The sequence below is a fragment of the Cricetulus griseus genome, assembly GCF_003668045.3.
Source record: "Cricetulus griseus strain 17A/GY chromosome 1 unlocalized genomic scaffold, alternate assembly CriGri-PICRH-1.0 chr1_1, whole genome shotgun sequence".
NCBI lineage: Eukaryota > Metazoa > Chordata > Mammalia > Rodentia > Cricetidae > Cricetulus > Cricetulus griseus.
In genome coordinates this window covers 269042993-269056579 of record NW_023276807.1, presented here as the reverse complement: position 1 = coordinate 269056579, position 13587 = coordinate 269042993, and the positions used below count along the sequence as shown (strand labels likewise).

The 13587-nt window shown below is 38.9% G+C and overlaps 1 protein-coding gene across 2 annotated transcripts in view; it reads left to right on the top strand.

Moving 5' to 3' along the window:
• Positions 1-13587, top strand: part of Uggt2 (UDP-glucose glycoprotein glucosyltransferase 2) — a 115415-nt gene that overhangs the window by 52771 nt on the left and 49057 nt on the right. For both annotated transcript variants that reach the window (XM_027393922.2, XM_035452924.1), the window contains exons 20-25: positions 3460-3551; positions 7596-7802; positions 8819-8950; positions 9670-9794; positions 10306-10398; positions 13027-13129. In XM_027393922.2, the coding sequence (XP_027249723.1) occupies positions 3460-3551; positions 7596-7802; positions 8819-8950; positions 9670-9794; positions 10306-10398; positions 13027-13129 (752 nt within the window). The remainder of the gene's footprint in view (positions 1-3459; positions 3552-7595; positions 7803-8818; positions 8951-9669; positions 9795-10305; positions 10399-13026; positions 13130-13587) is intronic.

The window sequence follows — 13587 nt, the reverse complement described above, 5'->3', positions numbered from 1 at the left end:
GTTAATAATTCATTACAATCTAACAGTTGTTAGAATTGGGGAGATGTCCCTCTTAGCCTTAGCTTATGTTTGCATGCTGGGATCTGTGTTGAAGTTCCTCTGTTTTGTTTTGTTTTGTTTTTCTCCTTTAACTGAAATGGATTTTTTCATATAATATATTCTGATCATTGATTTCTCATCCCCCCAAATCCTCGCAGGTCTTCCCCACCCTCTCAAATACTCATCCTTTCTTCATTTGTCTCATTAGAAAATAAAGAGCCATTTTTAAAAATTAACTTTTAAAAATTTAAATTAGAAATAATCTTATTTCGTATATCAATCCCAGTTCCCTCTTACTCCCATCCTCCACTCCCCCCCATACAAGGGAGGGTGAGGCCTTCCATGGGGGATCATCAAAGTCTGTCACATCATTTGGGGCAGGGCCTAGGCCCTCCCCCCTGTATTTAGGCTGAGAGAGTATCCCTCCATGGGGGAATAGGCTCCCGAAGTCCATTCATGCACTAGGAATAAATACTGGTTCCACTGCCAGAGGCCCTATAGACTGCCCGGGTCTCCCAACTGACACCCAAGCTCAGAGGCTCCGGTTTGGTCCTATACTGGTTCCCCGGTTGTCTGACTGGGGTCCATGAACTCCCAGTTGCTCAGGTCAGCTGTTTTTCTGTGTTTCTCCACATGGTCTTGACCCCTTTGCTCATCACTTCTCCCTCTCTGCAACTGGATTCCAGGAGTTCAGCTCAGTGCTTAGCTGTGGATCTCTGCTTCTGCTTCCATCAGCTACTGGATGAAGACTCTAGGATGGGATTTAAGGTAGCCATCAGTCTTATTATAAGGGAAGAGCATTTAAGGTAGCACCGCCCCTATTGCTTAGATTCTTAGTTGGGGTCATCCTTGTGGATTTTGGGACATTTGCCTAGTGCCAGATTTCTCTTTAAGCCCATAATGGCTCCCTCTATTAAGGTATCTCTTCCCTTGTTCATTCAGACTGCTATGCTCTCCTTGACATAGCTAAAGACTGATTGCCTCACATGCAACTCTTTTGCTTTTTATACCTCCCTTATAATGAGATTAAAGTCCTGTGATCCCAAGTGCTGACATCATCTTCGTGTGAGCTGCAGATAGACCCTTATCACCATGCACACAGCTGTTTACTGTTAAAGCTTTGTAGTACAATTTGAAGTTTGGGATGGTGATATCCCCCACACCTGTAGTTCTTTTATTAGTCAAGATTGCTTTAGCTCTCCTGGGTTACTTTGTTTGTTTCTATTTGAATCTGAAAATTTACCTTTCAAAATCTGTCAAGAATTGTGTTAGAATTTTGATAGGAGTTGCACTGAATCTGTAGATTGCTCTGGTAAGGTAGCCATATTTACTACATTAATCCTACAAATCCATGAGCATAGGAGATCTTTCCATCTTCTGATATCCTTTTCAAGTTCTTTGTTCAATGTCTTACAGTTTTTATCATACAAGTCCAAGTGGAGATATATTGTCCTGGCTGTTATTGTGGTTTTTATGCTGGTGTGTAGGCATCTGGGATTGGATTGATTGTAATTCTAGGTGTTGATATCTGGACTTGTCTTTGTTGGTTGGGTTTTCTGTTTCTTGGATTCTGTTGCCCTCTCTGGATCTTAGCATGTTTTGTGGCTATGGGTTCCCTGGTATAGAATTCCTCTCAGATCCTGCCACGATGATCACTGGAGATCCAGTGTAGGACTTTTTTTCTAGGTATTGGAAGCCGACAAGCAGGAATGGTGATTGACTTGGAGGGTGGAGGGCTGAGAGCGCACTCGAGGGAAGACAGCTGGGTTTGCCAGGAGGATCTGATTTTCTAGCCAGAATGGCCAGAGGTTTCTAGAGAAAGAGTGCCAAGGGTGACAGCAGGTGAGACATGGGGCATAGATGCTTGTCACAATGAGAGCAAGTGAGTAAGAGATAGTAGACAAAGGATTACCAGCCCACAGTCCACACTGCCAGAGAAACTAGTAAACAAGGAGGACCCTAAGAGAGACATGGTCCCCTGGAGAAGGGGAAAGGGTCATGATCCCCTGAGCAAATTGGGAGCATGGGAAGAGGGGGGGGACACAAGAATGAGAAGGGAAGAAGAGGAAGGATGCAGAGGTCATGAGGGAGCAGAAAGGTTGAGTCAGGTGAAGAATAGAAGAAAGGGTGTGTGATAGTTAGTTTGGGGGGGGGGGGGGAGGTAGGGAGCAGGGGAGGGAAAAGAGAAATGGGATCCTCATGTAATTCAATCTTGTTTCTAATTCAAATAAAAAATGATAAAAAATAAAAAGAGATAGTAGATGGTTGGGTTGCAGTGTGTAAGTGGCAGTGCTAACAGTAAGAGCGACCTAATGGTGCAGTGAATGAGATTGTGAGAGGTAAATTTTATATCTTAGAGAGTTAAAGCAAAAGACACACAAGTTTTGAAAACTCTAGAGATTGAATCTGAATTTCACCTCTTATAAGAAATGCCACACAAAATAAAATCTTAGTTATGGCACACTAGGACCTTGGCAGTGTCAAGAGTCAGAGACCAAGTTGGGTCATATTTCAGAAAGTCTCTGGGTTTTATGCCAAATTACCCTTAAGTACCCAATTTCATTAAATCTCTTCCAAATCAAAGGGATATTAGCCGAAAACTTTATCATTCCATATTTATCATGAATTAGAACTCACACAATTTTGAGGATTTAACACTGGAAATCGTTCTCAGCTTAGGAGGGTGGAAGTGTTGATTTTCATGCAGAATCACACTCTTGTAATTTCTCCTTACAGAGGGTGTCACTGCACTACTGCTAACAGTGACCTCTCACCTCTCCTTACAGTGGAAGAGAGAGGAAGAGAGAGAGACAGAGAGAGTGTGTGTGTGTCTCTGTCTCAAAAAGAGAAAGAAGGACTGCACCTTTGAAACACATGAGGTTATCCCTGGCTATTAGACATGCATGTATTGTGCTCACATACACAAACAAAAAGAATGGCTTCTTCGTCTGGGTTCTAGACTTTCACTCTCTGCAAATAGAGATTAAGCAATTAAGATTAAGTAACCTAACAATATTATTGCCATTTTCTATATTCCTAAAAATCTTCACATGTGTAAACAAACAAAAATCGCCCCCAAAGAAACAAAACAAAACAAACAAACAAAAAAACTGTTAACCAAAGACAGTTTCACTTTTCAACACTGGAACCGGGAAAGACATAAGACAGTTTTCTCTCTTGGTGAAAATGCCAGTGACTGTCCCCAGATACTGTTCTTTTTCTTCTTTGCTTTGTGTGTGTCTGCATTTATATGAAATATATGTAGTAACATACTCAAATAGTGAGAAAGATAGAGAGTATAAATGCTGTTTTTGAATGACTTTAGAATGGTTATTTAGTGGGGTTCCACTAGAAAATTTCTTTGTCCTTTAGTTTAAGTTTGGAAAAAATTAATTTTGCTCTGCTATTTGAAAATTTCAGACGATGTAGTATCTGCAGTCACTGTGTGGATTGTTGCCGATTTTGACATGCCATCTGGGAGAAAACTACTTTCCAATGCGCTAAAGCACATGGTGAGTACAGCAGCGTCCGGTCATCACCCACTCTGTGCTAAACATTAAATTGTTTGGGTAGTGCACAACACCAAGAAGACTAAGTCAGGAATTAGCACACTAAGCTCCACTTAAAGCAGGAAGCTGCCCAGAAAAGCAGGCTTGTCTCCAGTGAGCTCAAATCTGTGTTTTACGAGCAACAGCTAGTAATAGCAGTTTTTGTCACATAATTAGTTAGTACTTTCTTTCCCGGATTATTTAGGAAAACTTAGTTAATTTATCTTAACAAAACTACTGCAAGCTATATTTACCTTAATTTTTATTTTTTGAGTAATTGTAAGTCAGTTGTTAGGAAGATTGGTTTCTGTATTTTGAGCTACTTTTTAAATGAATGTCTATATATCTAAGGGATCATGTATGTTTATATTTTAAAAATTAAGAAATAAGTCAAAATGTTTTATGACGTTTGATATTAGCTTATTGTAAGTTTATTGCTATATAGCAAATTATTACAAAACCCTGTTGCTGGAGTTTCTTGTCCCCCCAGGTCCTGTAGCTGATTCAGGACCAAATAAACACAAAAGACTTATATTAATTATTACACTGTTCGCTGATGGCTAGGGCTTCTTCCTGGCTAGCTCTGTCTTAATTATTAACCCATTTGTATTAATCTAAGTATTCCCATGTGATCTTGTCTTACCAGAGAAGGGTCCAGACCTTCCCGGATGGCTACATTGCGTCCTCTCACAGTCCCTCTCTGTCTACCTTTCCCAGAATTCTCCTTGTCTCCTAACCCCACCTAGCTTCCTGCCTCTACTGTCTACTGGCCAATCAGTGTTTTATTCATCAACCAATGAGAGAAACATATGTAGAGAAGGACTCCCCCATCAGAACCCAATTGAAATAGTGATTGATGTCAGCTGTTTCTGTGGTTCTGTTGTAACTCAAGAGCATCTTAGATAAGCCGCTCAGGAAGGTTTGCCTTCAGCTGCACCGTCCAAGTAAGAACTATATATTGGTCCTGTTAGCAAATGGACCGAGCGCTTATTCCAGTGCCACATGAACTTGTTTTTGTGTATGTGTTGCTTAAAAATGCTCACAGCATGGTAGCTGACTGTCTCTACAACAGGAGACACAAAGATAAGGGCAAAGGTTACAATGTAGTCATGAAATAGTCTCAAAAGTTTCCACATGAGCAAAGCCTGTCTGAACTCACAGCGACTGAGGCAACCTACAGGGTCTGCCTGCATGAGTATACATCTGATCCTCTGTGTGTGTGTGTGTGTGTGTGTGTGTGTGTGTGTGTGTGTGTATGTGTGTGTATGTATATATGTATGTATATGTATATGCGTGTGTATATGTGTGTATATGTATATGTGTATATGTATATATGTATGTATATGCGTGTGTATGTGTGTGTATGTATGTGTATATATATGTATATGTGTATGTATATGTATATGCCTGTGTATATGTATGTATAGTATGGCTTCACGTTGAGTGTTTACTGATGTGAGTTGCATTGAATGTGCAGATTGCTCTGGTAAGGTGGCCGTATTTACTACATTAATCCTACAAATCCATGAGCATAGATCTTTGCATCTTGTGATGTCTTCTTCAGGTTCTTTCTTCAATGTCTCACCGTGTTTATCACACCAGGCTTTCCCTTGCTTGGCTGGAGTTACACCCACTTTATATTGTTTGAGTCTATTGTGAAAGGTATTCAGTTTCTCTTTCAGTCCATTTATCATTTGTACATAGCAGCGCTACTGATGTTTGTGTGTTAACTTTGTATCCAGCTACATTTCTGAAAGTATTTATCAGCTATAGGAGTTTTCTGGTGGGATTCTTAGAAATCTTGTGTATACTGTCAGCTCATCTGCAAATTAAGATACTTTGACTTCTTCCCTTCCTATTTGTATCCCCTTGGTCTCCTCCAGTTTCCTTATTGCTCTAGCTAAGACTACTATATTGAATAAGTATGGAGAATGTGGTCAGCCTTGACTTATTTTAGTGGAAATTTCTTCAGTTTCTCTCTGCTTAGGTTGATGTTGACTATGGGCTTGCTCCTAACTGCCTTAATTATATTGAAGAATATGTCTCTTATATCCCAGATCTCTATAAGACTTTTATGATGAAGGCTGATGTCCCAGCCCTTTTCTGCATCTAATGACATGATCATGTGATTTTGTCTTTCAGTTTGTTTATATGGTAGATTATATTTATCAATTTAGGTATGTTGAAGCATCCCTGCATCTCTGGGATGAAGCCTATTTGATCATGGTGAATGATCTTTTAGATGTGTTCTTAGATTTGGTTTGCAAATATTTTATTGAGAAATTTTGTGTCTATATTCTTACATAAAATTGGTCTATAATTTTCCTTGTTGGAACTTGATGTGATTTGTGTATCAGGGTAACTGTAGCCTCATAAAATGAATTGGATAATGTTTCTTCTGTTTCAATTTGTCAAATAATTTGAGGACTGTTGGCATTAACTGTTCTTGGAAAGTCTGTTAGAATTCTGTGCTAAAACCATCTGACCTCTGGCTTTTTTTAGTTGGGAAACTTAATGACTGCTTCTATTTCACTGGATGTTATAAGTCTGTTTAAATTGATTATGTGATCTTGATTTAACTTTGCTAACTGGTAAATGTGAAGCAAATTATCCATTTCTATAGATTTTCCAATTTGATGGAGTCCACGTTTTTAAAGTACGTCCTTATGTGTGATTTAGGTGTGACAAAACAGAAAACTTCCTGCCCTGTATCATCATACTTGTGGAAATATACTTACACATAAAACCAGAAGCAATAAATTTCTGTGAAGATTATCTTTATGACTTCTTCTAAAATAGACAATAAACCCTCGTACCAATCAGCTAAAATGTTAACAAATTGAACTAGTGTAAATTGAAATTAAGTAATAATTACTTTTTAATCAACTCACAGCATAGAGTACACACCACAGAACGAACAAACATAACTGCACTGTGTTATCTATTGAGTTGTAGTCAAAAAGCACTTGAACTGTGGACATCAAACATGTCTACAACCAGTAAAAAGAAAATGTAATTTTCAAAAAGGCCGAAAGTGGAGCAAAGAATTTAGGTGGGAAGTGCCGCTGACATAGAGATGAAAGCTTGGTTTCATTGATGGTGAGGGGAAAAGAAAGTAAAACCCTGTGCAGTACCCTTTCTTACTGCACAGGTGATTTAATTTAAATGACAATAAAAAGGTTCGTGACCTCTGATATAATAAAAGCTAGTATGTTGCTAGTGGGAGTAGCAACTCATCCAGATATTTTGTAAATCACTTGGCTGCTTCAAAATTTATACTTCTAAAAAAATTAAAAATGAATAAGTGAAGATCTGTGTATCCTGGTATAGAGCTCCAAATTGGATGAGGCTCAGCTACCCAGAAACAGGCTTCCTAAAGAGTATACTCGTCTCCTGGAACTCTGGATAGCACCAAAATAACCACACAGTAACAGTATTGATGACTCTCTCATTCTGTTGACTGGTAAGACAGCACAGAATTTCACGTGCTATGCTAACCTCCTTAGATGAAACCTGAAGACAGTTAAACATTTAGTGTTAGCAATGTAGGCACTAAGGGATGAAGAGACTGATATAAATAGTGTAGAAATGCAGGGACTAGGAAATGAGGAGACTCACTGTTGTAAACCGTAGGAGTGCTGCTTTCAGGAAAAGGCAGGTGTATGGTGACTGGTGGAAGATGGCTGTCTGGGTTACTGGCAGTGCTGATTTCTTGGTCTTCACAGTTGTTTATGGTAGAATTCACTGAATTCCAAATTTGCATTTTGTATATTTTATGTATTCTTTTATACACCCACAAAGTGACTAAATATTTTATTACCAAAGAATATTTGTACTAAAGAAGTGGACAGAGATAGTAAATGGTTGTCTTTCTGGCTGTTGTGGTGATAATTACTCATTTGGTATAGTCATCATAGAAAGGCCAACAGTAAAAGAGGTGTAAGAAAATCAAGAGACTGTGACAGGGGGTCGCAGGTCCTGGTCTTCTATTGTCCATGTGTTTTACAGGAAACAAGTGTTCATACTCGGCTGGGGATCATTTATAATCCCACATTGAAGATAAATGAAGAGAACACAGTCATTTCTAGAGGAATTTTGGCAGCTTTTCTTACACATAAAAACAGCCTTTTGAGAAGATTTCTCAGGGAACTGGCAAAAGAAGAAACTGCTGAAGCAATTTATTCTGGAGAGAAAATTAAAACATTCCTTAATATGGTCAGTAAAATAATTGTGTGTGAGGGAGCGTATGCACACATGCGTGCATGTGTGTGTCACACATAAAGTACCATGCTACTGAAAAATACTGAAAGAATAAGAGGTTTGAATGATGGATGGCTGTCCATTAGGGCATGATGGGAGGTTGCAGGCCATGAAGAAATGGGGGGAACTGGGTGTCTGTGAGCTGAGAATGCCTAGGGATCCTGTCTATGAGGCTGCAGCCACTGACTAGGTATGGCCGTTGTACACTTAAATTTGAATTGTGTTTTTCAATCCTGCTGTGGCCACAGTTACCATATTGAATGGTGCAAAGAAAATGTCCATCATGATGGGAGTGCATGGCAACTTGCTCAAACTTTAGACCCTAAGGCCTCCTAGCTGTACACAAATAGAACACACCAAGGTGAATTGTCTGTGTTTTCAAGTATGGGGAGGAACTGATCGGGAGAACTGTGCCTCAGTATGAAGCTGTATAACAACTTCTTCTGATTTTCGCAAAAGATTATGCTCAATATTTCACTATTTAAATACAGTTATTAAATTGTCCTTCTGTGATTTGTACGCTGGGGTAAGATGGAGTAGTTCTATTTTAAACATGACTCTTTAAAAGCATCAAATATGAGATACTGAGTTTAAAATTTAATAAACGTTTCATTTCTTTAATGTTAAATTTTAGTTAAACTGATGTTCTCAAACATTATAATGACCTACAAATCTCCCTTAAGTGGTCAAACAATGAATAATTTCTAGCTATATGTACTTGTAACAAGGTTTAATGATTTTGTAAATGATTTGACAAAAGAAAATTATTTCTTTAAAATGTTGCTTCAGAAGAAAAATTTTAAATCATGATTTGCATAATTTTATTAATATTAATGTGGGGGTTATATACATGAATTATATACTGTTACTTTGTCATGTTATTCATTTTTCATAGTTTCAGCATTTTTAGTTTGTTTTTTTCTATTTTTTTATTTCTCATTTTTTCTTTTTTTTTTTAACTTGTACCTTAGGAGATGGATAAGAATGCTTTTGAGAAAAAATATAACACCGTTGGAGTAAATATTTTCCGAACCCACCAGTTATTCTGTCAAGATGTACTTAAATTGCAGCCTGGCAAAGTCGGTATTGTCAGCAATGGGAAAGTAAGTAAAAGAATCTTCTAAGGTTTTAGTGGACACTGGTGCTGTGAAAAGAGACCCGACAAACCAGTGTGACGTACACCGTTCATGGGGGCACTTATGCGGTGCATATTAGTCAGAGCTCAGGGTAACTACAGTGGGTCAGGGCCCACAGTCCCTCCCCCGGCCTCCATCAGTTATAGAAAGCAGAGTTCTCCATGCATCCAGCTGTATCTTGATCTGGTGACGTTTCATTGTAACAAATACTGCACTCCATCTTGAGACACCAGTGTTGTGGTTGGCATGCAGAGCACATCACCACATCTTTTTCCTCTGTGCCTCTCTGCAATTTTTATGTCGTATGAAAGCTAGTTTTGCACAATCTGAAGTATGCATGTATAGATATCACATGTTGACTGTCCAAGCTATAAACTTGTACAGACCTGCAGACCTCTATGGTTAGCTAGTGGCAAGCTCCATTCCCCGACCTTCAGACAGGTTTTATTTGTACCAGCAAGACACCACCACAGCAGGGCTGTGGACACACATGTAATAGTGCCTGCATCTAAGTCAGCCCCATGTTCTACAGCAGGGCTGTGGACACACATGTAATAGTGGCTGCATGTGATAGCTCCCTCAGAAAATGCTCATGGTGATGGAGTAAACATGAAAAAAAAAATTTCCTTAATGTCTCCTAGAAAATATCCAACAATAAAACAGTAAGCTGAAAACTTTGTTTTAAGTTCTTAGGACCTTTACATGAAGAGTTCTACGTAGAAGATTTTCACTTGATTGAAAAGACAACATTTAGTAACTCAGTAGAGAAAATTAAAGACATTGTTGAAAATATGGAAATCAACTCAAAACAGTAAGTATTTAAAGGTATTAAAGCAACTCATTTTGGAGATTAGTGTTTTACATATATTTTCTTTCAAAGTTAGAGCATGTTTGGCTATAGACAAGATACATCATAAAAGCCATAAAGATGATGCTCACCCACGCATTTGCCGGCTACTGCTTAACTCTGAAGGCCAGTGTTTGATCCCTGAAAGTCATTCTTTCTCTCTGTTTTTCATTCACCTAGCTATACCATCTCTGTTCACAAGAGGGGCCATTTTCATAAAGACCGTGTGCATAGGTCTCGTGTTCATTATTTAAGCTCTGGCTTCCGCTGTAAATATCCACTTTGTGTTTATTGCGTTGTGTGCCTTGCCTTTCCAGAGAAGCGTGATTGCAGTCTGTGTCCTTTGTAGTTTGCTTCTGTAAGAGAGGAACTATAGCTGTAGGTATAGAAAGGGCCTCTCCAGAGCTGCCAACTGTAACTGAAATGCAGTCTTCTCTTCCTACAAGCCTCACACACTGCTCCTCTGATTTCACAGCTTGAGTGACCTTGTGATGAAAATAGATGCGCTTGTGTCTTCCCTGCCTGTGCGCAGCTCCCAGCCCATCACACTCCTCAGAGAGGATCACAGGTAATGCCGTGACAATCCCGGATTTCTCCTACTAGTGGGTGACTTCATGCATTCTTTCCATTTCTTTTTATCACATAGTAAAAACTAAAGGTTCTCTGTTCAGTGAAATTATAATTAGCAAATTAAAGAAAAAAATCCACAACATAGCTCAGTAGTAGAGAATGCATTTGCCTTTCATGCATGAGGCTGAGTTTGATCCCTAATACCACATTACTAACACACACACACACGCACACACACATGCACTCATGCACACATACATCATGCACACACACACACACCACACACACCACACACACACACACACACAGCACAAACACACATCACAACACGCACACACACACACACATATATCACACACATATACACACAGCACAAAACACACACTTATACATCACACATATACCACACAGCACATACACACAGCACAACACACACACATAAACACACCACAAATCCAATTGTACAGCTTAGTAAATAAAAACACATTTAGGATATAAAGTTTTAAGTTATATTTAGCATGATATTTATTTTTCAATATTATTAGTAGCAAGTATCTTTGATCATTATAAATAATACTGTGGTATGGGATGTCCTTCTGTATGCTGCAAATATATGTTGCTTTTATTGCTTGATGAATAAAGGTGTTTCAACCAATGGCCAGAAAGAATATAACTAGGCAGGAAATCCAAACAAAGATGCTGAGAGAAGAAAGGCAGAGTCAGGGAGACGCCATGTTGCTGCCAAAGCATTGTCAGTAAGCCACAGCCTCATGGCAATACATAGATTAATAGAAATGGGTTAATTTATAAGAGAGAGCTAGCCAGTAATAGGGCTGAGCCATTGACCAAACAAATACACTTTAATGTTAAGCCTTAGAGTGCTATTTTGTAAGTGGCTGCAGGGACCCAGAGTGGGAAAGAAACTGGTGCAGTGGGACCAGATGAAACAGAGAAAAACTTCCAGCTACAATAGTGTATATTTTCAATGTGAGAAAGACCATCTCTGCAAGCATCTTTCTTAATATAAGATCTGTAAGATACCTGTACTCAACGTTATCTGCAACTACTTTCAAATAGATAGTATTTGACATTAGCTTTTTTATTTGTGGTGGGGAGACATTTATTTGATGCAGGATCTTAATCTGTAGGATGGCCACAAACTTGCTCTGTAGCTGAAGCTGAGCCTGAGACCACGAGCCTCCTTCCACGTCCTCCTTAGAGCTGTGCTGATAACTGTGCAGCTCCACACTCAGTCAGGAAAGCTGTCCTGAATCTATAGTGTGATGCATGCAGTTAAATGATGTCTTTGGAATTAAAATACAATGCAGCCTTAAAGAATTAGCAGCTATCTGGGGGAACTGAAAGCAGCAGGAAGCCGATGTATAGTCAAGCCATAGCAAATTACCTCATGAAGCCATGTGACAACCAGTTTCTATAGGTGCTACAATATGACAGTGATTTGTAAAATTTTTGTAAGATAACTAAAAGCCACAGGAATTATAGTCATATAATTAGATCATCTAACTTATAACACTTATTTCTAGCAAAATTGTCCAAGTTTTGTTGACTCCACCACTCTTATTATAACACAATTAAATTATAGCTTCAAGCAAAATGAAGTTTGACTCTGTTATCTACTGCATGGGAATCTAGATTCACTATTCTAAGCACGGGTTCAGTGAGTTTATACGGGGAGAAGGCACTAACACAAGAGACAGGTCACCGTCACAGGTTCCAGCTCCAAGGATTGACCCAGGCTGCCCTCTGTGACCTGACTGGAAGCAAGAGAGAGACACCTGCCCAGACCTCAGACCTAAACCCCACCCATCATGTGCTCACCTGTGAGCATGCCCATTTGGCGTGGTCAGCACTAGAGGTGCGGGCGGAGGGGATATCGCACTCCATTCTCATGTTTCAAGAAAATAAGTGATGAGCACCCATTTCCTCACTGTGAAGAGTCTTTCACTTGGGTAGCACTTGACTAGTAAGCAGTTCTTCCTTCATCTAAGAAAATGTTTTTGTCTGACTAGTGTCAAAGCAGTAATTAAGTTAGCATATCTACACATAGTATTGATTGCCTCCCTCTGAACACTTCTCCATTTCCCTTTAAATTAAGTAGTCTCTTACGTTATGAGACTTAAAGTAAGTCATAAAGTCTTTATGTGGCTTAATGGGGACAGAAGTGAAAGAAAGAGCAGGGGGGGATTAGAGAGAGGAGGATGGGCCCAGATAAATGACTGTGCAAAGTATGTGTGTGCTCCTGATTATCTGCTGATTATTTTACAATACCAAGTGAATAAAAGTACAAAGTAGTTCATTCTCAGACCTTAGGAAATATATATACTCACCTAACACAAAAACTCTCAGAATTTTTGTTGTAGTAGTCTCATTCTTCAGTGTATATTTCAGTTGCATATTTATAAAATACTTCATTTTCTCAGATTCTTTATAACTTTACAATGTGTTGCCCACAAATTTCAAATTTGCATTTTATTGTATAGCCAGAATTTCTCAACTTCAAGGGAAAGCAAGCAAGTCATAAGAATGTAGATAGCTAGTATCACAATTACAGATGTATTTTATAAACCTGACTACCATGTTTATCTTTGCTGCTTTGTTGTTCTAGTGTTATAAAGATAAATCCTCCAGAGAATGATCTGTTCTTTGATGTCATTGCTATTGTGGATCCTTTGACAAGAGAAGCTCAGAAGATGGCACAGCTATTGGTTGTAAGATAATATAAATTAGACTAAACCTTTTTACTTTGAAACTTAAATATTCATGACTGCTTTTAAGTGTAATGAAGTGTTTGTGCCCATCCCAGATCTTTATATCACCTAATTTTTTAAACACACACACACACACACACACCACACATACATACACATACACACACACACACCACACACACATACACATACACACACACACACACACACACACACACACACATACACACACACACACTCACACACACACACACCACACACACATATACACCACACACATACACACACCACACACCACACACACACACATACACACACACACACACTCACACACACACACACACCAAACACACATATACACCACACACATACACACACACATACACACATATACACCACACACACACATACACACACACATACACACATATACACACACACACCACACACACACACAC